The 25526-nt window shown below is 45.4% G+C and overlaps 1 protein-coding gene across 2 annotated transcripts in view; it reads right to left on the bottom strand.

Moving 5' to 3' along the window:
• Nucleotides 1-5910: 5910 nt before the first annotated feature.
• MOB2 (MOB kinase activator 2) overlaps nt 5911-25526 on the bottom strand; it is a 100269-nt gene continuing 80653 nt past the window's right edge. For both annotated transcript variants that reach the window (XM_068261592.1, XM_068261591.1), the window contains exons 2-5: nt 15966-16126; nt 11345-11438; nt 7683-7807; nt 5911-6958 (exon numbers count right to left, since the gene is read on the bottom strand). In XM_068261592.1, the coding sequence (XP_068117693.1) occupies nt 6666-6958; nt 7683-7807; nt 11345-11438; nt 15966-16126 (673 nt within the window). In that variant the 3' untranslated portion in view covers nt 5911-6665. The remainder of the gene's footprint in view (nt 6959-7682; nt 7808-11344; nt 11439-15965; nt 16127-25526) is intronic.

Raw genomic sequence — 25526 nt, 5'->3', positions numbered from 1 at the left:
CTTTATGCACATTGTTCCTTAAAGAGAGTCTGAAGCGAGAATAAATCTCGCTTCAGACCTCATAGATAGCAGGGGCATGTGTGCCCCTGCTAAACCGCCGCTAAACGGGGGTCCCTTCACCCCCAAATCCCCTCGGTGCAGCAGGGGAGCGCTTCCTGGTTGGGGCAGGGCTAACCGCCGCAGCCCTGCCCCACGCGCGTCTGTCAGCGCGTATCCCCGCTTCTCCCCCGCCCCTCTGTCTTCCTTCACTGAGAGGGGCGGGGGAGAGGCGGCGATGCGCCGCTGATAGACACGACTGGAGGCAGGGCTGCAGCCGTTAGCCCTGCCTCCAGGAGCAACCAAGTCTGCGACCAAGTGTTGCAGTGGGGGGTTTGGGGGTGAAGGGACCCCCGTTTAGCGGCACGATAGCGGCGGTTTAGCAGGGGCACACATGCCCCTGCTAACTATGAGCTCTGAAGCGAGATTTCTCGCTTCAGAGTCTCTTTAAAGAGAAACCATAACTAAGAATTGAACTTCATTCCAATCAGTAGCTGATACTCCCTTTCCCTGGAGAAATCTATTCCTTTTCTCAAACAGATCATCAGGGGTCTCTGTATGGTTGGTTTGAGGTGAAACCCCCCCCCCCCCCCAGTCAGGGCCGGTTTAAGCAACAATGGGGCCCCAGGGCAAAATAAACCTGGGCCCCCCCCAACAGATGCCACGGAACAAAAATCGGCATTACGGGACCTTTTTGCAGCTGGTATAGTCAGGGTGTGAAGCCCCAATCGGTCGGAGCTCCACATTCTGGCTACCTCAGCCTGCATGGGGGACAAGGGGTTAAAAAGTTTCAGGAGGGGGGACCCCACATCATTTTTTTTTTTTTTTTAAATTCCCACACTCTAAACAGAATTTTTTGGGGGGGAAAATAGGAAAAAATGCCAGGGATCTTCATACAGCCATATTGCGGCTGTATAGCGATCCCTGGCCAAAGCGCTGCGGCTGCGTATAGACTCCCTGGAAACCCCATCAGGAAATTCATTGCTCTATCGTTTGATGCATGTAAAATTACACTACCGTTAGGTTAGCTACTAAAAGTGACATTTACCGCATTTAAAAGTATACTTTTTTTCCTTCGAAACTCTAAAATCGATTTTCTCAAAAACTATAAGGTCTTTTTGAAAAATTGTTTTTTCCTCTTATTCCTAATGATCTCCTTAACATATCCATAGGGTTTCTAGCATTTAAGGTGGATTTGCTATTAACCATTAAAAAGTCGGCAGGTTTTTAAATGTGTATTTTTTTCCCTTTGAAACTTTAAAATCGATTTTCTCAAAAAGTATAAGGCAGATTTGAAATTTTGTTTTTCCTCTTGTAGCCACTGGGGGCCCCTACAAGCTCTGGGGCAGCTGCCTCCTTTGCCTCTATGGTAGCACCGGCCCTGCCCACAGTGTGATGTCAGCGCCTCATAGCACTGAGGTTCTGACACACTGTGGGAGCCTTGTTGCATTGTGGGAAATAACAGCTGTTTACAGCTATTTCCAACTGCCAAAAAAAGCAAGCAGCATCTCCTTTCACAAACATCCCTGTCAGCAGTAAAAATGTCACCATGTGATAAATGTCAGAATGTACCGTAAATCAGGGAGAGGAAAGATTTTACAATGGGCAAACACTGACTTAACCTCTTGCCGACCGTGTCACGCCGATGGGCGTGGCCGCGGCGGCAGCCCCAGGACCGCCTAACGCCAATTGGCGTAAAGTCCTGGGGCACTGTTTTGCAGGAGATCGCGCGCGCATCTCCTGCTTGGGGGGCGGAGCTCCGCCCCACCTTCAGTCTCCGAGCGGCTATTGCCGCTCAGGAGACTGTTAGACGGGGTGATCGCCTTCTATTTACACTGTGCAGCGCTGCAATGGGGACAGCCGTGTGACACGGCTGTCCCCCTGGGGGACAAGAGAGCGATCGGCTCTCATAGGCAGAAGCCTATGACAGCTGATCGCCGTAATTGGCTGGCTGTGGGGAGGGAGGGAAGGGGTTTAACCTCCTGAGCGGTCTGGACGAGCTCAGCTCGTCCATCACCGCCGGAGGCTGCCGCTCAGGCCCTGCTGGGCCGATTTTTATCAAATAAAGTGCAGCACACGCAGCCGGCACTTTGCCAGCCGCGTGTGCTGCCTGATCGCCGCCGCTCTGCGGCGATTCGCCGCGAGCAGCGGCGAAAGAGGGCCCCCCTAGCCGCCTGAGCCCTGCGCAGCCGGAAGAAAAAGTTCCGGCCAGCGCTAAGGGCTGGATCGGAGGCGGCTGACGTCAGGACGTCGGCTGACGTCACTCCGCTCGTCGCTATGGCGACGATATAAGCAAAACAAGGAAGGCCGCTCATTGCGGCCTTCCTTGTTTATTCTGGGCGCCGGAGGCGATCGGAAGATCGCCTCCGGAGCGCCCTCTAGTGGGCTTTCATGCAGCCAACTTTCAGTTGGCTGCATGAAATAGTTTTTTTTTTATTTAAAAAAAACCCTCCCGCAGCCACCCTGGCGATTTAATCAGAACGCCAGGGTGGTTAAAGAAACAGTTTGTTTTTTAAACACGAACACTAATATGTATTATACAAAAAATAAACATGGGGGGAGCGATCAGACCCCACCAGAGAGCTCTGTTGGTGGGGAGAAAAGGGGGGGGGGATCACTTGTGTGCTGAGTTGTGCGGCCCTGCAGCTTGGCCTTAAAGCTGCAGTGGCCAATTTTACTAAAAATGGCCTGGTCACTAGGGGGGTTTAGCCCTGCAGTCCTCAAGAGGTTAATCATTTATACATAATTATTGTAAAAATGAAGCACTTTTTTACTACATTATTTTCACTGGAGTCCCTCTTTAAAGCAAACGTGAACTGAAAAACTGAGGAGGTAAACACGTCTATCATCCTACTCCTAAATAGTCCCAGTTTTATTTTGTGTTTAGACGCTAGAAAAGTAGGTTTCATGTATTCTTTTAGTGTTCTATGAACTATTGATTTTTTTCTTTATCTATTCTATGCACCCAAAAATGATCAGCTTGGCAAGCAATTTATGGCCTACATTTTAGTTATCAGTGAGAATTAAGTTATTGTCCAAACTAGAGAAAGTCCTTTGTATACCTGAATTCTTAACCCTTTCAGTGACGAAAGGAAAAAGAACAGTCTACTTCTATACAGGAATGAACACTGAACATGGATGTTTATCTCATGTTGCGTGTTAATTCAGGTAGCATTTAAAGGGACCCTGAGCAGTAAAAATAAACAAAATTGGGACTTACCTGGGGCTTCCTCCAGCCCACCGTAGGTCGGGAGGTCCCTCGGCGTCCTCCTGGCTCCTCTCCCGGTCCCGCTGCAGAATTGACGACCGTCAATTTTAATGGTGACGCGTCACCACGCCGGCCGATACGAGTCACCACCTCGGCCGGCTTGACAGTACTGCGCACTGCGCAACCGGGAGGATGTCGGGGGACCTCCCTACCTACGGTGGGCTGGAGGAAGCCCCATGTAAGTCCTGATTGTGTTTATTTTTACTGCTCAGGGTCCCTTTAAGTGCCACTGTAACAGCAAGAAGCTGCTAGTTTTCTTAGGGCCTGAGCCCACTGACGCAGTTGTATCTGCTTCTGTCCACTTTTCAGCATCTCTAACATTGATGTGTTACTGAAAAGCGGACACAACTGCATCAGTGGGCTCAGGACCTTAGGCCTCTTTTCCACCCGTCAGCTGCTCCTTCCCACCAGCCGGGTGCTTCTTAGCGGCGGCCAGGTCGCTTCTCCCATGGAGTTGCATCTAAGACCAGCTTTGCTGTGCTCAGACCGGACAACCAACGTTTTTCGTCGTGGGATAACTGTGTATCAAGTATGACACGTGCAGTGTTACCGAACGCTGTCAATCAGCTCCATGCAATTGCAGCTAAATGGCACTTGTGGCTGAACTGCCCGACAAACAAGCAGTTCCAGCCTTCCATGGAAAAAAGGCCTTATGATACTCTGCTTTGAGCGACAGTATCCAGTGCAGTGACTGAAAAGAGCAGAGACAGACATTCCTTGATGAAGACACTTTGCTGCACACCTCACCGCTGGAAGAGAAGCAGATCAGAGGGAACCAGAGGAAGCCTTCCTTGAGAGGACAGAGAAAAGATCACCTGGCTGACCTGGCTGGATGTAATGGTTATAGGGACGCTGAAGTCAAATAAAAATATATATATATTTTTTTTTTTTTTTTTTATAACTTACCTAGAGCTTTTTCCAGCCCCTGGACTACTGGGCCCACAATGTCCTACTGATTATCTCTGCTGGCCGTTTGAAGCGAGTAGACTGCTACTGCGCATCTGTGGCCCTGAGCCGTACGCACCCTACGCATATGTGCAGTATGCAGAAATCGCTACTACACATGGCAATCATGGTGCGCATGGCTCGGGGCCACGCATGCACAGTAGCCGCCGACCAGCCAGCTTTGCGGGGGTCGCCACTGTTGGCCAGATGGAGTCAAGAGGACATCGTGAGCACAGTACGAGTCCAGGGGCTGGAAGAAGCCTCAGGTAAGTTAAAAAAAAATTTTATTTTTTTTTTGTATTTGACTTAAGCGTCCCTATAACCATTACACCACCCAGCCAGGTGATCTTTTCTCTGTCCTCCCAAGGAAGGCTTTCTCTGGTTCCCTCTGATCTGCTTCTCTTCCAGCGGTGAGGTGTGCAGCAGTATCTTCATGTTTTTTTATTCCATTTAAGAGCAGTGCCTCTGTCACAAGAAACCCGCGTTCAAATCTCGGCTCTTCCCATTCAGTAAGCCAATACCTACTCAGTAAGGAGATCTTAAGCAAGACTCCCCAACACTGCTACCGCCTACAGAACGCACTCCTTGTGGCTGCAGCTAAGGCCCTTTGAGTCCACCTGGAGAAAAGCAAAATATAAATGTTCTATGTCGTGTCTTGGCTTTATTCTTTACCACTTCAACCTTCAGTGTATTTTCACATTATGCATCCGAGCAATTTTCACATTTCAGTGCTCCTCCCATTTATTCGCCAATAACTTTATCACTACCTATCACAACAAAATGATCTATATCTTGTTTTTTCCGCCACCAATTAGGCTTTTTTTGGGTGGTACATTTTGCTAAGAATTATTTTTTTCTAAATGCATTTTAACAGGAATATTAAGAAAAAAAATTATTTGTCTGTTTTCGGCCATTATGGTTTTAAAATAATACATGCTACCATGATTAAAACCCACATGTGCCCATTTGTCCCGGTTATTACACCATTTAAATGTTGTCCCTATCACAATGTATGGCGCCAATATTTTATTTGGAAAAAAAGGTGAATTTCAGTTTTGCATCCATCACTATTTACGAGCTCATAATTTACAAAAAAAAAAAAAACAGTAATATACCCTCTTGAAATACATATTAAAAAAGTTCAGTCCCTAAGTTAACTATTTGTTTTTGGGGGTTTTCTTATTGTATTTTTTTTTTTCATGCAAAAGTTTATTTGGGTATTTATGGGAGAGTGTGGGAGGTAAGGAGTTCGTTTTAAATTATACGTAGGTCTCTTTATTGAAAGCAATATGGGTCTGTGTAATTTTACTATTTGGCCACAAGATGTCCTCAGTCATTAGCTTCCTGTGTGTGCTTTCAGTACGCAAACAGGAACAAATACTTGCAAGTGTAATTTACAGTGTATACAAATGACTGCAGGCGTATTCCCATTTATTGATCTCTGGGTTAACTGGTGGCGGTGAGAACGAGCGTGAAAGTGCGTACAGTGGCGGTCGCAGCGGAGTACGTATATCTGCGCCCCTGAGGCTTATATGGAGTTTTTAGGGGCGTAGATATACTGTACTAGAAACATCAAGTGGTTAAATTGTGCCTGGGATTCCATCACATTTATTCTAGAAGTATATTTTCTAGCAATGCAAAACAACATGAACTCAACAGGCTGATAGAATCTGTTTTATTATTAATATTATTATCATTATTTACCAGATAAACTAAAAAGAAGCCAACATTATTATTCCACCCCGCAGAGGGGGGCGAGCACCCAGCATTCCTCCAGAACACATATAGAGAGGGGGGGGGGGGGGGGGGGGAGAAGGGATGACCACGGCAGGTGACGACGCAGAAGTCTCAAATCATTCCAGAGCGGGGGGGGCTGCACGGCCTCTTCTCCACTCAGGTGGCTCATTCCACCCGGGTCTCACCCCCCACTCAGGTGCCTCTAACATTCCTCCAAAGCCACAGCAAAATAAAATAGAAAATGCAAATATTTTCTTTTATTAGGATAATAGAATTAGGCCAGTAACGGCAGTGCCACCCATAAAAGAAAAAGAGAGGGGACAGAAAAGAAAGGAAAATAAAAGTAGGGGGAGGGGAGAGTGCGAGATGGAAAAAAGAATCAGAAAAAAACTGAAGGTAAAGAGGGGAAAAACACAAAGAAAAAATCCTCAAGACACAAATAAAAATAAGGTGATACTCGGTGCAACGTCCTGCTAAAGATGAGAGCGAGGTCTGCTCCCCTTCAGGCTGGGGCAATACAGGCAGGGCCCTCCCCACCTCCAAAACTGGCAGCGCAGTTCCTATAACCCCGTTTCCCCTGTGCTTTGAGCTGGAAGCTCAGCCAGCTCTCTTATAGGGGTCAGGGCACGCTGGGAGGGGGCTGTAGAAGGATAGGAAGTGGGACATTGTGGGGGAGGACTCATCTCTCCTTCACATGGTTCTGTGGCCCTCCTGTGGCCCCTGCTGCCTCCCTGCTGTCCTCCGAGAAGAGCATTTCAGACAGGTCGTCCAGGATGGCGGTCTCCTTGGGGTCCAGTAGATTAAACTCCCGCACAAACAGGAGGAAGTGAATAAACAGAGTGTTTAAGTGTCCGTGTAGCTCCATGGCGACTATCTCTTTGAAATGAGCTGAATAAATGTGAGCGACAACATGGAATAGGTATCTGCAGATTTTTTTCACCAATGAGTCAAAGGAGCTGGGAAATTCCCTGCCTGTAGAATAAGCACAAACACAAGACACAATGAAACATCATGGAAAAGATACTATGAGCAGAACACTAGATACACCCAGCTTCTCTAGAGTTTCTATGGATTCTCCATACTCTCCATCTACTATTCACTGGTAGGTTCCCCCCAACTGTCCTACAGACTGGTGTCCCACCTCTATAGGCATAGAAAAGTACACCAAGGTTTTGAACACCACAATCTGCCAAAACCTCCATTTTGTTTGGCTTATGGTACATGAAATGTTTAAAATAACATGAGCTATGCACAGGGATTGGGGATTTGGCAATGTGAGAGGATAGAATTCAGTAGAAATGTTTGAGCTATGCACAGGGATTGTGATTTTGGCAACGTGAGAGGGTATTATGGTAGAAATTTTTGAGCTATGGTTTTAAGAAACATCCAATGCTGCATTTCAAAAGATTGAGGCCAGTTTTACATGGGAGGCAAGCGTTATGGTGCTATGGCGCACCCCCAAAAAGTATTCATATGACCCTGCGGAAGAGATCGCCGACAGGGTCATATGCAGAGCGCCGCTCCCCAAACCCCCCCCCCCCCACGTGCCACTCGCATGCCCGTTTTCCAGTGACAAATTTCCTGCTGGACAGAAAGTACGTCCCGGATTCCCCATTGTATCTATATCGTAGCTATATATATATCTCTATATCCATAAGTGAACCTAAATGTTCTCGTCCTCAGAGTGACCACTCACCGTATTTGGTGGGGAAGACATCCTCGTCTGTCACCAATTTCTGTACAGAACTCATTACAAAGTCAATGTACTGCGGTGCTGTGCACTTTATCTTCTTCCCCCGCTCATCATACCAGTAGTATTGTCTGTAACAGGGAGGAATAACACACACAGTAAATAGGTGCATGATCTGCCATTGTCAGCATCCAGGCAACCTAGCAGCCATACGGAGATACCAGTGACTGCTACCTGCCCTTCCCATAGACGCTACCTGCCCTTCCGATAGACCAACGTCACACTCGCCACAGTGCCCACCAAAGGATGAGGCTGTATTATTTGCCACCTCATTACTAAGCATTCATGCTAGTCATTCTGGCTTGCATGCAAATTCAATGCAAACTGTATGAGACTTGGTATTGGGCCAATCCCATGCAATTCTTGGTGATTTGGACTGACCCAATACCAAGCTGCATACAATCTGAATTAAATGTCCATACAGAATGGAATTCTGATCGACTATATTTACTCACCAGCGTTCCTGTTTACTTTTGGTAAAAATATATGCAAAAAGCTACTGCAGATCCAAATGCAGTCTGCTCTTCCTAGTGAAGGATTTTGACCGAAATGGTGTCTGATGCTACATCTCCCTCCTGGCCACCTAACTCTACACTAGCTGCCTCACTGGAGAACAGGCTACCTCATAGTCAAGTGGGTTGACAGGGCCACGCCCTTTAAATCTACACCCCTTTCTACCCAGTGTAAGAACAGGAGGGTGTGGCTTCCTGAGAAATGGCCTCAAATCTTCCTGCCCACCTGATCAAGCTAGCCTCTGGTCCAATGCAATGCTGATATGTGATCAGGGAGGTGGCGCTGGGTGTATCTATGGAAGCTATCCCTACTAATTGAAACACAAACACACCACAGAGCACGTCTCAGTCTGGAAGGAAGACTTGCTTGGCAGTTTCCGTAAGCTAAATCCCTAGCCTGCAACAAGCACAACAGTCAGAAACCCTGGCTATGCAAATTTGTTTCAGAGACAAGCTGTTAAACTATTGGATCAGCAGAGCCCATGTAGCTACAATTTCCTGGAGAGACAGACGTTCCCCTAACTACAGGTTTTCTTTACTAGCTGTAGGACAGAACGGTGGCTACGTGGTTAGTACTCATATTGCAGCACTAGATTCCTATTTTCAAACCCAGGCCAGGACACCATCTACATGGATTTTGTATACGGTATATCTTCCCTGTTTTTTATGTGGTTTTCTCCATATGCTCCTCCCACAAAAAAAAACCGAAATACGGGATAATTGCATTCCACCAAAACTGGCCCTAGATTGTGGTAAGAAAATTAAATTGTGAGCCCCATTGTGGAGCACTTACTGTTCAGTGTTTTCTATGAAATGCTACAGAACACTTGCCAGCACTATGCACATGCATAATGAGAATAATAAAAACTGGGCAGTTCATTTATACATCACTGTCTACAGGTTTTACAAGTAATCTGCCTGTTTATGGTACCTCTTTAAAAAAGTGCTCCTTTGGCATCCCCATTATCATCAGGAGGGAGGCTGTAAGACTTTATAAACTGTCCTCCAGCTTGTTTTAACCGCCTTGGCGTTATGATTCTTTCCAGATTTTAGGGTCTAAAAGAGGTGCAATTTTTTGCATGCTTACAGACCCTAAAACCTGGAAAAAAAAAATCATGCTGCTAGGGAGATCTGCAGCAGCCCAACACTCACTCACCTCGCTGGGATCCAGCGCTGCAGTTTTCCCTCTATCCTCCGGGTGGTGCTGTAACCCTGTAGTGAGATTGCTGGCTGCCATCATGACGACAGACGGCCATCTCACCAGGGGGAAGCAGAGCCTCGGAGGAGCGGAAGAAGAATGGCGGCCAACGTCAGGATCCCCCGGGAGGCGAGTTGAAACGCCCGCTGCACACATTGCTCTGCATAGAGCCTCCAGTAGCTCCTCCGAGTACAGGTCGGGGTTACTGCTCTGAGCTGTGTTTTTTTGCCCCAACCGTAGCTCGGGGTTACCGCCCAGGAGGCTAAAGGGTATATATATATATATATATATATATATATATATATATATATATATATATATATATATATATATATATATATATATATATATATATATCTCTTGTGCACTTTTTTAGCACTTTGCTGACCACCGGTGATCAGCAAAGCGCTGTTACTAGTGTATCCCTTTGCGATCATTCTCACAGCAGCGTTTGGGATTTGCATAAATCGCAAACATGCTGCATGTAGCATTTTGGGGGCGATTGTAATGCGATTCTCATTCCATTGAATGAGAATCACAAACGCAAATTGCGGCAAAATCACGTAATTTGGGAACACAAAATCACAATTTGCGTTCCGAGTGTGAACCCTTAAAGGGTGCAGGAACATTAACACATACATTTTTACGCATTACTGGTTCAATGCGTAAAAAATGTACGCATTGAACCAGTAATGCGTAAAAATGTATGTGTTAATGTTCCTGCACTAGCGGGAATACGTAAAAAATTAACGCAATGCGGCCTGCCGACCTCAGAGGTCGGCAAGCTGCCAGCAGGGGACTGGAGCAGCAGTGAGTGACTACGAGGCCAAAGGATGGCTGCATGTGTTTGGTAGAAGCCCCAGGTAATTGAAACTCATTTTTTTATTTTGCTTGAACCTTCCCTTTAAGTATAACTGCCAAAATAGTGTGCAAGGGACTAGGGAGGCTGGATAGTATCTTAATATTTTAGCGGTTAGACTTGGCAACTGCTGTTCAAAAAATGCTTTTGAGCATAAGGAAAACCCTGAGAATCCCCCATGAGGAGATGGACTAATCAAAACCTGTTAGTTCTGTCAGATTTAAACTGGTTGTTTTTTTTCTCGCTATAGTGGTCCTTTAAAATCTGACATAACAGACAGGTTTTGGGCTAGTCCATCTCCACATGGGGATTCTAAGGGTTTTGGTAATTTTGAAAAGCATTAAAAAAAATGTCCAGCTGTTTGTATCTAATTGCCATAAAATGGAATATTTTATTGTATTGTGTGTTGCCAATAAAGCAAATATGCAAAATCACACCACAAAACCTCAGAAAAACCAAACAAACCCCAACACATGAATGCCTTTACTGTAATTAGCATGGTCACTTGATCATCTTTCCTGTACTTGCTCTGGACCAACAAGTAGGGTCTAGTAACCCTTGTAATCCAGGACAAGCCTCTCGCCCATAAGGCTGTACAGGGGAATGTGTCATAAGGTTTCAAAATAACACCTGGCCAGCACAGTAAGAGACAGAGGAGGAGAGAAGATGAGGCACTACAATAGCACTGTGAAGAACAAACAGAGGTTTATTTTGTGTACATCACTATAGTGGTCACCTCCGTGGAGCTGCCTAACTGCCCAATTCCTGGAGAACCAGTTTACCTCATTGCAATAAAAGAATGTAAATATCACATCATTGCAGAACGAAGTGCAGGGGAATCCTGAGCCACACATATACACTTTGTATGCAGGAGTAGAGTAACATAAAATCAGAGGAGCTACGCTACAAGATACATGGTGAACCGAAGTATTTATAACAAAGGTGCGGCACTCCCAGAAGCGGAGATGTTGCTCAGGAGAGCAGGGATGCCTTGGTTTGCTGCTGAGAGGAACATACACAGAAATGTGACGGCACTTACGTGTTGCAGGCAGCCATGGTCTGGCAAGTCTCCCCTGTGCAGAACTCTGAGATGGTGCTGTACTGAAGGTTGATGTGGTTGAAAAAAGTGGTAACTGAAAAAAAGAAGAACAAGTCAAAGAAAGAGCATTCTAAGCAAAACACCTTGAGCCATGATAAGCCCATAATCACATTGGGCAGGATTCACAAAGCTTTTTCACCTTATCTATGTTACTTTTTTAAGTTCCCAAAGAGCAAAAATATACCGTATTTTTCGGAATATAAGACGCACTTTTCCTCCCCCAAAAGAGGGGGGGAAAAGTCACTGTCTTATATTCCAAGGAATGAAAAAATCGTACAGAAATGTCACCTGTGTATGCAGGTGTCTGGCGGCAGTGTCGGGCAGCCTGTGCAAGTGGCGTGTAAATGTGTCTGCGGCAGTGTCGGGCAGCCAGCCTGTCAGCATTGCAGGGCTCTGAGCGGCACTGTTGTCCCCCTTTTACAGGGCTCCGCGATCGGTTCCTGGGGATTGGTACCGGGCGGGACTGCAGTGTGTGCGGTGCAGTTTTCGCTCCCCTTGCAAAGCAATAAGGCAGCGGCGGGTGTTGCAGCCGCGGGCACCACTCACCTCGTCCTTGGAGCCCGCGAGATCAGCCGCTTGTCTCTCTCGCCTTCTCTCTAGTGCTGGTACTTCCTGGTCGTGTCATTACAGACGCGACGTCTGTAATGACGCGACCAGGAAGTTGCAGGGGGAGTGGAAGACTGGAGGAGGATGCCAGGCACACAGAGGACCCAGGACGGCAGATCACCACGGGCATGGTCAAGTCAGGTGAGTGATTCCCGCGGTAATGGGGGAAGGCCACAAAGGGGTACTTGAGGTGGACATCAAGAGGGACACCACAAAGGGAGACAGAGATGACTCAAGAGGGCACAGTTGGAGACCACAAGGGGACAAGAGGAGGCCATGAAGAGGGCACAATGAGGCACAGAAGGAGGACGGGCAGGACACATTGGGGATAGCAGGAAACCACAAAGTTGGTCAGGAGGAGGCTACAAGGGGGGACATGAGAAGGCCACAATGGGGGCAGGAGGAAGCCACAACAGGGGTCAGGAGGAGGCCAGAGGGGGGGGGGGACAGGAGGAGGCCACAAGGGGGGACAAGAGAGGCCACAAGGGGGGACAAGAGAGGCCACAAGTGGGACAGGAGGAAGCCACAGGGGGAAGGGGCAGGAGGAGGCCACAAGGGGGACAGGAGAATGATACCCACTGAGACAGGAGAAGGACACCCTGGGGGACAGGAGGAAAACATCTACAAGATGCCCCTGGACCATAGACGCATCAGGTTTAGTACATCTATATCTTTCCCTGGTTTTTGCCCTCTAAACCTAGGTGCGTCTTATAGTCCGGAGCGTCTTATATTCCGAAAAATACGGTAATATAAATCAGGTAAGAAAGGTAATATTGAAATGACGTTAATCAGAAACAACTTACTTGAGTGATTATTTTGCTTGTAAATGTGCTGAAAGGTTATTTTTTATCAATTAGGTGATAAATAAGTCATTTATGAGAAGTTTTGTAAATGGACCCTATGTATTTGTATTTGCTTTCTGGTTTTGTATGTGACATGTGAAAGGTAAATAATGCTGTTTCAAAGCAGCCCTGGAGTGATTTCTCTGAAACTATTAGTAAGACTGTCTGCGTTCCCTGTTCTATCCAGCTGCATCCCCTCCTCACATTTACCCTTCCCAGTCTCTGGGCTGTAGCTAAAACAGGAGTCACATCTGCCAGGGTCAGATTTACCATAAAGGTGCTGTAAGCATGTGCCTATAGGCGCCAGATGATAGAAAGGCAGCTCACTCCCTCCCTCCTTGCCTATGTAGGGTCCTGATGAGAGTGGAAAGGAGATGTTACCAAACCTGCTCATCATTCCACTGACAAGATCTCCATTCAGTCAGGGGCACCTCTAGCTACTTAATACTGAGGTTCCTCTAGCTACCCAATACCTGGGGGCACTTCTAGCTACGTAATGTTGAGGGTATTTCTGGTTACCTGATACTAAGGAGAGCAATGGAGGTAAAGGAAGAGAGGCAGCTGGGACAGCCAGCACACTTGCACTGCCTTTCGTCAGGAGTTTGTAGGTTCATGGAAAGAGAAGTCTAAGGTGCCAAGACATCTGTGTATATAGGCATGGTAAGGTAAATCTGGGCCTGACATCTGCCAATTGAGATCAGCAGTAAGCGCTTATAGATTTCCACCCAATGTTCCAAAACAATCGATTTCTTTCAGAAAGACAACATATCGATTTTTAATCAATCAAGCCACAGTGTAGCACTTATTGTTGCAATGCAACACTATGGTCTATCGACCTACCACTGCTCCTGCCCCACCCCAAATGACCTAGGTATTCTATCCATTCCGATTGATACTTTTGATCAATTTTTGGTCAAGATTGATGCATCATTTAAAATAATTAATTCCCGTCAGATTCAGAGTGATCATATCTGCTGGGAATTCAATGGAAAAAAAAAATCGGTGTGTGTATGGCCACCTTAAGTCCGGTGCAGCATCCAGTGCGTATACAGCCCTTAGGCTGGGACCACACTTGCATTGCTGCTGTTCACCGCAGAAAATTTATCTCTTCCATGGCGCGTTTAACGTGCATTTCACAAAGTCAGCAGACAGTCAGCTGTTAGAATTGCACACCGGAAGCCATATTATACTGCTGGCACCATTTTTTTTTGCCTGCAGTAACTACATTTTGATGTGGACAAGCCCATTTATTAACATGGGCTGTCACATCTGGTGCGATTCTGCATGCGGGGAAACTGGGTGCGATAACCTCCAACGTGGACCCTTCCTGACAGCTGTACTCTGGGCAAACCCAGTCACATAAACAGTAAATGTATTTGTATTAGAAGTTGTGCTCATACTTAGAGTAAGCGCCCCGCCAGTTTGCATCCGCGGCAACAAGATTTCAATATTCTCCTTTTCCTGCTTTAATTTTAATGTTGTTGCTCTTGTTATTCTAATTTGGAAGTTATTACAAACTACTCCAATTTCTTTCTTGGTTTATCACATCTTTTGCATAATCTCCATCGCTGTAATGATTTACTCCCCCTATTAATTTGTGAATTGTTAACTAAATCAGACAGTTCAATAATCTTCTTTATTATTTTCGCTCTGTTTTCAAATTTCTCTGTATCCATTAAAAAAAACAAAAAAACAAACATGTACTGTATAATATATATATATGTTTCATCTATCCATTCATCAATCAATGATTATTATTCAGCTATCCTTGAGTTAGCATCATGAGAATTCTTGCATAGCAGACCTCAGGCAGGCACAATGAGAAACAGTCATGGAGGCTTCCCTACATGCACAGAGACCACAATGATGATCTCATTGGTGTACTGCTGCTCTACACACTCTGCTCCATAGGCTGGATGTGCTTCTCACCAATCTTTGCTTGATCTACATACCCTGGATTGAATAGTTTACAGTCCAGACATAAGATGCGGTTTATTTTTCTTTCCCAGGTATCACGTATAAATGTGTAAGATAAGATGTTGTATACACCTCTCCTTGTATTCACCTTAATATATTCCATTAACAACTGACCAAAAAAATAAAATAACCCCTCCCCATTAAATTAAATGAATCTACCATATACGTAAAAAGCAACATTTACCTAAAACAATGGCTGATGGTCAATGAAGCCGTTACTTACCCAAATTAGAACCGTCTATTTCAGATAACTACATCATGAATGCCTCATATGGGTGTTATCCTGGAAGTAGGAAGCACCCAATTAAAGTGAATGATCATGGACATTGCTAGTGAACACAAGGAGATTTATGCACAGTACATTACCTTGCACTATTACATGTTATCCCTGAGGAAGGAACCAGGTGGGGGTATGAAGCTCTTCATGGGACTAGTCTTAGGGCTGGTGCACACCGAGCGGCTTTTTCAGCATTTCTGCAGCCGCGGATACGCTTGGTCAATGTATCTCAATGGGGTGGTTCACACCAGAGCGGGAGGCGTTTTGCAGAAAAGCACACTCCCGGGGTGAGGCATTTTTTGGATTGTGGATGTGTTTCTGCCTCAATGTTAAGTATAGGAAAAACGCAAACCGCTCTGAAAAACGCCAGTTCAGCGCGGTTTTGCAGGCGTTTTTGTTACAGAAGCTGTTCAGTAACAGCTTTATTGTAACAATATCTGAAATCTACTACACCAAAAACGCTTCACAAAAAACGCTAGCTGAAACGCTACAGAAAAATAACAAAAAGCGTTTCAAAATCTGCTAGCATTTTGCGGATCTGCTAGCTTATTTTGGTGTGCACCAGGCCTTACTAAGCTTGTCCAGTAAGGCCTGGTGCACACCAAAATAAGACACAGACAGGAAGCTACATGATCTGCTTCCTGTGCAGTAATATATGGCCTCAGCTGGCCAAAGCAAAAAGCTGAAAAAAATAAATACAAATTAAATGTTTAAAGAAAGGTTTACTGCTCTTTGTTTTTATGACATATTTAAATTCCCTACAGTGCTCTCTCTCTCTCTACCACAGGAGGAATATCCCTCAACCTTTGTGTAATTGTTGTGATAGCGCTCTCCCACTGTGAGAAATGTGAAGCCTTACTGTTGCTGGCCAGCCACTCGTTGAGGTCGATCTCCTGCGGTAATGTCACTAGTTGCTTGAATTCAAAGTCTGTGACGCGGACACGGGTGTACTCAGGTTCCAGGTATAGCTTCTTCTCTTCTGAGGCCGGCTTCTTACCATTTGGCTTTGCCTTGGATTTTCTACAGAAAAGATGGAGAATTGGGTCAGCACTGTGTAACAAGGACAGCTATTGAAGGAGAAGGTTAATCAGCACCATTTGCATTAATGAACACCATAAAATAAAGTTTGTACCTCAAACCGTTTCTTTAGACTTCCTTTACAATTTCGGAGGATAAATAACCCTTTATGGCTGAGGCTGATGGTTGTCATAAAGGTGGAGAGGTAAGGTTGCTTACCTGTCAAGAATACCATGAATTGCTCAGTGATGAGCGGAGCTAGCACTGGCTGCCTTCTTAGCTTCAGGATGGGACTACATTTATGAAACAAGATTTATTTTGCTCTACAAACCCCATGTATTCATTTTTTTGGGCTTAAATTGCCCTCCCTCCAAATAAGTTAACATAACAAACCTAACCCCACCCCCATATTGCCTTACAGGGGTCATCAATTTTGCGGTTGTGGAATACCTACCAAGGGCAGTCAGCCATGTATGCTGGAGTCCTCTCTGGGCCATTTCAGCTCTTCCTGCAACTCCTCACACTACATCTGAGAAAACATTGCTTCTGTATTGCCACACCCCTCACTCATGAAGCCATTACTCCTCCCGGCTGGTATATCGGGGGTGGGAATAGTCAGCAGCTACAATAGTCAGGCTTCACAGCCAATCAGTGGTGAAGGATGACCACCACACTGCACTGTCATGGCACCTAGGATACACGGTATACGTATGAATCAGCCGCCAGGAGATTTGGGCGCAAGGTAAAGCCAATAAACACCTCACCCTGCTCCTCCACAAGTCCCGGCAGTGCTAATTACTATCCCCCCTCCATGTCGCCGCGGATAGTAGGGAAAGACGCAATTACAGTGTTTTTATAGTAATTTGGGCACGGTACTCACTGAATTCCACTATAGCCGTAATACCTATTATGGCCTATGGTGGCGCTGGCTGCATCCAAATCTTCTGTGATGTTCTTACAGCACTCTGGATACAGGGTGTCCCTGTGAGTATATTAGGGGAGGGATGTTTGGGAACAGTGGTGCCCACTGCAAGGATAGTGAGGGATGCAGGTATGCTGGAAGCCACTCCTTTGTGTGCTGTCCCTCCTCCCCTCTATAAAGCAACAGAAAGTCGGTAGGCCATACCTAATGACACGCCTGTACAGCATCCCAATTACAGAGTCCCAATCCCTGCATGGGACAATAATTTTTGCATGTAGGCACCTTAACCGTATGCTTGTATCAGGTTTATCCTGCCCGATAAATTACTTATAGCAGCCAGACACGCAATCAGGAAGAACGAATATTTAGCAGCTTGCATGATAACTATTGTTGACAATCTGCTGGTGGTCTATAATATTTACCTTAAAGGGAACCTAAACTGAGAAGGATATGCATTTTTCCCTTTTAAAATAATATCAGTTCCCTGACTCTCCTGCTGATCCTGTGTCTCTAATACTTTCAGCCACAGCCCCTGAACAAGCATGCAGATCAGGTGCTCTGACTGGATTAGCAGTAGGGTATTGTACCGTGTTAGCCATCAGTAAAAGCAAGAAGTTTTAAACCAGGATGATACCATTTATTGGCTAACTAAAAAATGAATAAAAATAAGCAAGCTTTCGGCCTTTTTGGCTGTCTGTACCATCAGTTTGCAAACTAACAGGATATAAGCCAGACGAAGGCTGAAAGGCCGAAAGCTTACTTATTTTTATTCATTTTTTAGTTAGCCAATAAATGGTATCATCCTGGTTTAAAACTTCTTGCTCTGACTGGATTAGCTGCATGCTTGTTTCAGGTTTGTGATTCAGCCACTGCTGCAGCCAAAGAGATCAGCAGGACTGCCAGGCAACTGGTATTGTTTAAAAGGAAACATCCATATCCCTCTCAGTTTAGGTTCCCTTTAAACACGATTATTTGCTTTGCCCCATCAGACATCATAAAAGCAGAGGAAAAAGGATGTCCTCTGAAGGATTAAAGGCCATACAGCAGCTGTGCGGCTCATTTTACTAGACTATAGCTGTGTACTGATGCCAAGGTGACGGATAATGATCACTTCTGAAGATAATCTAATCGCATTTGATGTCAGTTTTCAGCCTGAGGCATCTATTCGGCCGAGGGCTGGCTGAGAGAGCATTGCTCTCCCCTCTTGCCCCTCCCCCTGTGACATGCTCCTCCCATGCTGTTCCATCGGCTCTCCTCCCCCATAAAGCAATAGAATGCAGGCTAGCAACATCTCAACAGCCTCAGCCCTGCAATGTCGCCTGAGGAATCGGATCCCAATCACTGCCAGGTGACATGCCTCATATGTGTGTACAGGGCTCATCTCCAGGAACGGATAAAGCATATTTATTCCATCTGCCAGCTTAGTAATCTCAGTGCCTAAATGTTATTCTTCTGTCGGAAAAAAAATCCCAATATAAAAATATGGTTATGTGCACTAAAGCAATCGTTTGTTAAAAGTAGATAACAGCAGGAGGAGTGGCTGCTTAGCACCACAACATCATTCTGTTCAGGTTGTAAGGGGGCAGGGCACAGACTGAACTCTGAAAAGATTGCTGCCTGCAGCAAGTGTATGTCTGTGGTGTGTTTGAAGGCTGGAGAAGAGCCTCCTGTCATCTAATGAAGAAACGTCTGTGTGTGTTTATGTACCCCTTATGGGAACAAGGAAACATCTGTGTCTTGGGTTCACTTTAAAGTGAACCTTAAGTCAGAAAAAAAGAGTTTTACTCACCTGGGGCTTCTACCAGCCCCCTGCAGCAGTCCTGTGCCCTCGCAGCCACTCACAAATCCTCTGGTCCCCCGCTGCCAGCTAGTTTCATTTTCGCCGACAGAACTGGCCACGCGTAGCTTTTTCCGCATTCCCGACTGCAATTAGCGCTATTGCGGGCCGCAACACGTACAAAATTACGCGTTGCCGCATTACGAACGTATAGATATGCGGCAACGCATATTTTTGTACGCGTTGCGGCTCGCAAAAGCGCTAATTGCATTTGGGAATGCAGAAAAAGCTACGCGTGGCCAGTCCTGTCGGCAAAAATGAAACTAGCTGGCAGGGGGACCAGAGGATTAGTGAGTGGCTGCGAGGGCACAGGATTGCTGCAGGGGGCTGGTAGAAGCCCCAGGTGAGTAAAACTAATTTTTTTTTCCTGACTTAAGGTTCACTTTAAGTCCCTCTATCGTGGAAAAAGACCATTACTTGTGAAATGGTCACTTTAAATAATCCTATATGATCAATGTATCAACCTTGACAGGTAGATGGCACTCACAGGAACCCTGCATGTAAAAACCAACATGTCAGAGGAAAAAGTTGTAGACTTTTGTAGAGCTGCCAGCTCCTTCATATACCTCAGATCTACAATACTGGCACAAGCAGAGTTAAAAGAGCAGAAACCCTTGCCAGTATTGCTTCCCGATACTCTCGTTCTCATGGAGGAGTCTTTGCCTTAAAAGGAATCCCAGAGCTACCCGTGAATCCTGGAGACAGGGGGAGGGTGAGGAGAAGGGGGCACTGCCCAGGCATGTTATTCATACCAGAGCACAAAACACACACAGGAAACAGATGGGCACCGTCTGACAAGTCAGACACACAAGGGTGGGTAACAGGGCACAGACTGGCACAGGGGTTGTGACGTCACCACTCTAAAGTGGGCAAGCGAGGAGGTGGCAAGAGTGCCGGCCACACAGGAAGGAAACAGCACACACAAGTCTTCCTCCACACAGAGGACATGATATAATTATGTGGTATAGATGGAGCAAGACTCACATAACATACACAGAGCTGCATGCATCCAGACACCATTCAACACTGCACATCACAGGGGCCAAACCTCCTGCTGAATCACTGTGACTGGATCTCTGACTGCTCACTTCTCACTCTGCAGTGAGTGAAACAACCTTATAGTAGGATGATGCAGTTATGAAGGATAACCCTGGGCTATCTCCATCATTTATTCAAAGATTACTAATCAATGTAGCAATACATAGCACATGACCCGAGTTACTGTGACAAGTATATGCACCATATTATTCCTATATTGAATGTACTGTATTTTGTGCCAATATGTCCCACAGCACTAATATTAGCAACGATAAAATGTGTAGTTTGGATAATGAATAGAACATTGGTAGCAAAGATTCTATGAGTCTGATTTTCATTTTTAGTTATATAGCTTACTTTATAAGCTAGCATCATTATGTTATATTTGCAGTTTAGAAACCACACTGTCTTTTAAGCTATACAACAAAGCTGAAATGACCCTTTAAGGAACCTGAGATGGCATGTATGGCTGTATTTATACTTACCTGAGCTTTCTCCTGCCCCATGAGGTGCGTGGGGTCCCTTACCATCTTCTCCGGCTGCTTTGTTCTCTTGCAATAACCCTTAGTATACTAGCCGGCCGTGCTTTTTTTCACACACCCCATCGCGCACCTCGGAGCGTTGTGCGTCTGTGCAGTAGTATAAGTGAACGGGGCAGCCAGAGAGAACAGCAGCAAGCGATTTTCTTGTGCTCTCTTAGTTTTCATGCTGTGGTACTATAAAAATATCCATCTGCATGAAAATCACACTGAAACACACAGATAAAAAATGCTTGGTGTAGAACAGAAAAAAAAAATATCTTTCAGTAGATAAGGGTCCTAGCAGCAAGCATACTTGTCAAAAGACAGGCTCCCTTTAGCACAGTGGCGTTTAATTATTAAAATTTAAGAAAGAAAGCAAAAATGTAAACCACGTACTAGGAATAGCTGAAGTTTTACCCAAGTCTATCAATGCCAAAAATAATGGTCGCTGCACCAGACAAACTAACGCAATCTACCAACAGTCTCCATCTAACAGGTCGGATACTCCCATGAGTGTCAGCTCTGAAGATTATCTATGGAAAGGTCAGTCATCCCTGAATAGAATGTTCCCATTCATTACAGCACTGCACTATGCTGGCTTTCCAGATATACTGAAGCATCTTCTGCCCTAGGCCACGCCTTCTTTCCAAGGCTGGGGAAACGGAACCAACTGTTGGGAGTCTAGAGCTGAAGTCTGAGTTGGGTGAAAATGTACCAACTTTGACCAAGGCTGGATTTATTCCTTCACTGCCCCTAGACCAAGCATGTTAGGGCTCCCTTACCATGTTCAGTAGTGCCCCCTCCCCTTCCATGTGCAGCCCCCTCTTCCATGTACTGTAGCCTCTCTCTTTCATAAAGCGCTCGATTGGGCATTAGCTTCCCCTTTCATGTAATGCTCCCAATCTGCAGCTCTCCCTTTCATATAGCATTCATAGCAACCCAGTGTTCTCCCCAGGCTCTTTTAGCCGGGTGCTCCACCCGGCTAGATTTGGTGACCACCCGGCTGTCATCGGCTCAGCTCCTCACCTCCTCCTATGCTGTAAGCAGAGTTACCCTGCATTTTCATCTCGCCCCACCAGGCTACTATTTCATGCCACCCGGCTGTAAACAAATTCTGGGGAGAACACTGCAACCCATGCTTCATGTCCAGGTGCCCCATGGGCTGTAGCCACCCAAGGCCTGGGCCTTTGTGGCCTAGCCAGAAATCGGGTCCCGACTGACTACAAATAAATGTAAATTATATTGGAAAAATACAATACACAGATAACAACCACAACATAATACGTCTGTGCTGTAAGGATCCAGCCAAGCCAGTTTTACTAGCAGTGGGAAGTCCAGTTGTGCTATTACGCAACCTGACATTTATATATCATTTCGGTCTGGATTATAGTACGTTACCAGAAGCATCTTCATTTTATTTGGGCCATAATAGGTTTATACAAGTTCATTTGGATGTAAACATGTTTAACTGTTGCCAGCTGTAGGGCTAATTCCACATGAATGTAAAAACTTGGCTCATGAAACCAATTAATTTGATATATTATTACATGTTGGCTTAGCATTTGTATAATTTAATCAGGATTACACAGTGCTACTGTACATTCCCTGTAGATCTGTTGTGAATCCACTGAGAATGTTGTGCACACAGACAGAGGTGTTTTGGCCTACAAAACCCGGCTCAGACAGCGTGTGAAGAATGTGTAATATTTCCCCAGTAACTGCACATCACTGGATAACCTGAGGTAACCTGAGGTGACCTAGGTGCTTGCTTAGGGCCTGATGGTGGTCAGGGGGTATACATGTAATGTACATGTGAAAAACAGCTAACCCTGCTCTTGCAAACGCTCCGGCGATGTTAATTACTATACCCCCTCCAGGCCGCCGTGGACTATTGCTGGCGGCCAAATTCCGCGGTTTTTATAGTAATTTGAGCTCCATTTCTTGACATCGCCCAAATTACTGTCTGAGCGCCGCCATAGCCGTAATTCACATGGTGTGCCCAAATTTCCTGCGCCGTTTATGTCTGGAGTCAGGGGTCCGGTCTGCATTCTCCATATATATTCCTACCCAGCACTGTATGCGGTACTTCAGCTTAGATCCACTCCAGTGTACAGTCACAGCGGATGCGGTAGATCCAGCCATATACATTTTTGTATCCATAAGTGACCATTATATTATGGATTTTGACACAAGACAGCAAGGGACACTTAATTTGGGCGGGGTTTGGGGTGGATTATTCATATTTTTGACAAAGCACTAGTGAGAACGGATGTAGCACATCTCTATAGACACTCATCGTGTCCGACAGCATATGTAGTGTATGCAGCAACTAGTCACGTCATGCAAGATTTTACACTACAGCACTAGAGATAATAGCAAATAAAGAAACTGACGTGTTTATTTTGAACATTTCTAGATAAAGTTAAAAAATAGATAAATAATGGACATGTCTGAATAGCTCCTATAGAGAACATAGGATCCTGCTGACATTATCTGCTTGTCTCTGTTCTGGAAAATGGCCCACATTTATGTCTAGCGTGCACCTAGCCTGACCCTTAGGCAAGTGATCCCTCTGAAGCTTCCCTCTGCACCAACTGAGCTAACCTATTTTATAGCTAAACTTTAACATCCATTTTCATGTTGGCAGTGACAGGTTTTGATCAGAACCTGCCCTCCCGAGAGGGGTATCGTGGCTGCCATATTTATTTCCTTTTAAAAACAATGCCAGATTACAGGCTGTCCTGCTTACTGCTTGGGCTTCAGAAGTGTCTGAATCCCACACCTAAAATAAGAATGTGGCTAAGCCAGTCAGACTTCAGTCAGAAACACCAGATCTGCTGCATGCTTGTTCAGGGTCTATGGCTATAAGTATTAGAAGCAGTGGATCAGCAGAACAGCCAGGCAATCTGCATTGTCAGCCTCCATATCCCTCTCAGTTCGGGTGTGCTATAAAGTGGACCTGAACGCTTGCACAGGACAGAAACAAAACAGAAATGTACCCTGTAGGCATTTAGAGAGTTTAGCCTGTTTAATTTCCCCTCATCTGTGACTAATCACAACTCTGATCTCTCAGCTGTTGTCAGCTAAGGAATCTCTGCTGCCACGGCAAAGCAGCTAATCTGTCAACACAGGATGTTAACCCTATAGGTCCATACACACGTCCGTTTTTTGCGGACGGGTCGTTTGAACGACCCGTTGTTCAGTCGTTCGACCGCTAAATCGGGCGTGTGTACAGACTGTCGTTCGCGTGATAAGAGAGAGTTTGAGCGATCCGCCTAAAAGCAGGAAGTAGACATTGCAGAATATTTTATCAGCTGTAACAAATGTTTTTCTTTTAATGCTATTATGCTGTTGCTTATATTTTAGAGCAGAGAGGAAGTTCTGAGTGTACGTACCCATTACATTTGTGTTACTTCAATGTGAACGCACACAAAACTGCATGGAAAAAGCTTCTTATGAGAATATCAATTTTTCTCAGATCGCAAAAGCAAAGATAATAAAAGAAAAAAAAAAAAAGTGATTGAATGATTGCAGTGCTTGTGATCTACAGTGGAAGAAGGCCCAGCAGTATTAGGTCACATAATCAAGAAGCCTAGGCACTAGAAGCTCCGCCTCCTGCATAGCTCTGTTGGGTAGGCAGAGAATGACATTATCATTGTTTACATGCTGGAGGGGCACTAGGCTGTACCAGTCAGATCTCAGCATTCAGACACTGAAGACAAGAGGACCAGTTTAGTATTTGGGTGCACTTTAATGGTCACAGAAAGATGCTTCTGCACAGTTAATCCAGAATACACACATAAGGCTTTCTAGCATTTCCCAATCCTGAATTATTAACACACCTTTCAACCTTCAGAGTTACATGTTGCAGGAACACCAAACAAGCACCCATTCCTCAAGCCATTTCACAGCGAATTACACAGGAGCAACAAATCTGCAGAAACTGTCCTGCTAACATTACCCACAGCAGGTGCTGACCCTTGTGTCACCCCAGCAATAACCTGTAGCAATACAGATCTTACTGTAGCTGCTACAACTCTCTGGGTGTCACAGTCCATCAGCAGATGGAAGACTTGGTCTTCCTGCACTCCCCCAGACTACTTCCTAAACATGTACACGTCTGCTAGGTGCACAGCTCACACATACATGGTTCTCTGACATCGGCTGAAATGTACCCATAGTTTAAAGAAACTCAAAATCAAAAGCGCTGAATAAAGGATGGTGTAAAATGGCCATTTACACTATGTAGGACTTTTTTTTTTTTAAGTTTTATTTCGTTTTCCAGAGTTAACTGGGGCATATCGCAGTCATTTGTACAGACATCACAATGATAACTTGCAAAATGAGCCTTAAAGTGAATGGGAACCGCATTCTAAAAAAAATGAAGCAAATACTTACCTAAGGAGAGGGAAGGCTCTGGGTCATATAGAGCCTTCCGTCTCCTCTCTCGGTGCCCTCTATCCTGTGCCGGCTCCCCCCCCTCCCCGTTTCAATCCCCCACGAAAGGGTATTTGGAAGTCTTCGGGAGCCGTGTCATCCCGAAGACGTGCGGCTCCATAATGCACAGGCGTGAGCGTGCTTGCGCAGGCGCAGTACAGGACCACCCTTCTTCAGGAGCACTCGGGCTCTCTGAAGACTTCTGAAGCCTCCTTCGGCCAGGTAAAGCGTTAATTAACTAAATTAGTCAAATACTGCTACTGGGCGAGCCAGCACTGGAACAAGGGGACCAGGAGAGGAGAGGGAAGGCTCTATAGGACCCAGAGCCTTCCCTCTCCTTGGGAAAGTATCTGTCGTAAATGCGGCTCCCATTCACTTTAGAAAAGGATAACAAATTTGGGGTGTTGTGAGGTACAATATGTGATTTCAGAAAGAATCGAGATAAAGAGCTCTTCCTTCAGAACAAAGAGTAATTGCAGTGAATTCTTGAGTATAATTGATTTTTTTTTTTTTTTTTTCACAATATTAATTTAAAGATTATCTAGTCAGTGTTTGCCCATTATAAAACCTTTCCACCTTTCCTTACCTGAACACTGTCACAAAAATGTCTCTATTAGAAATGCATTATTGAGAATTGGCAGTATTTGA

The sequence above is a fragment of the Hyperolius riggenbachi genome, chromosome 11 (genome assembly GCF_040937935.1).
Source record: "Hyperolius riggenbachi isolate aHypRig1 chromosome 11, aHypRig1.pri, whole genome shotgun sequence".
Classification (NCBI taxonomy): Eukaryota; Metazoa; Chordata; class Amphibia; order Anura; family Hyperoliidae; genus Hyperolius; species Hyperolius riggenbachi.
This window is presented reverse-complemented; position numbering and strand designations above follow the sequence as displayed.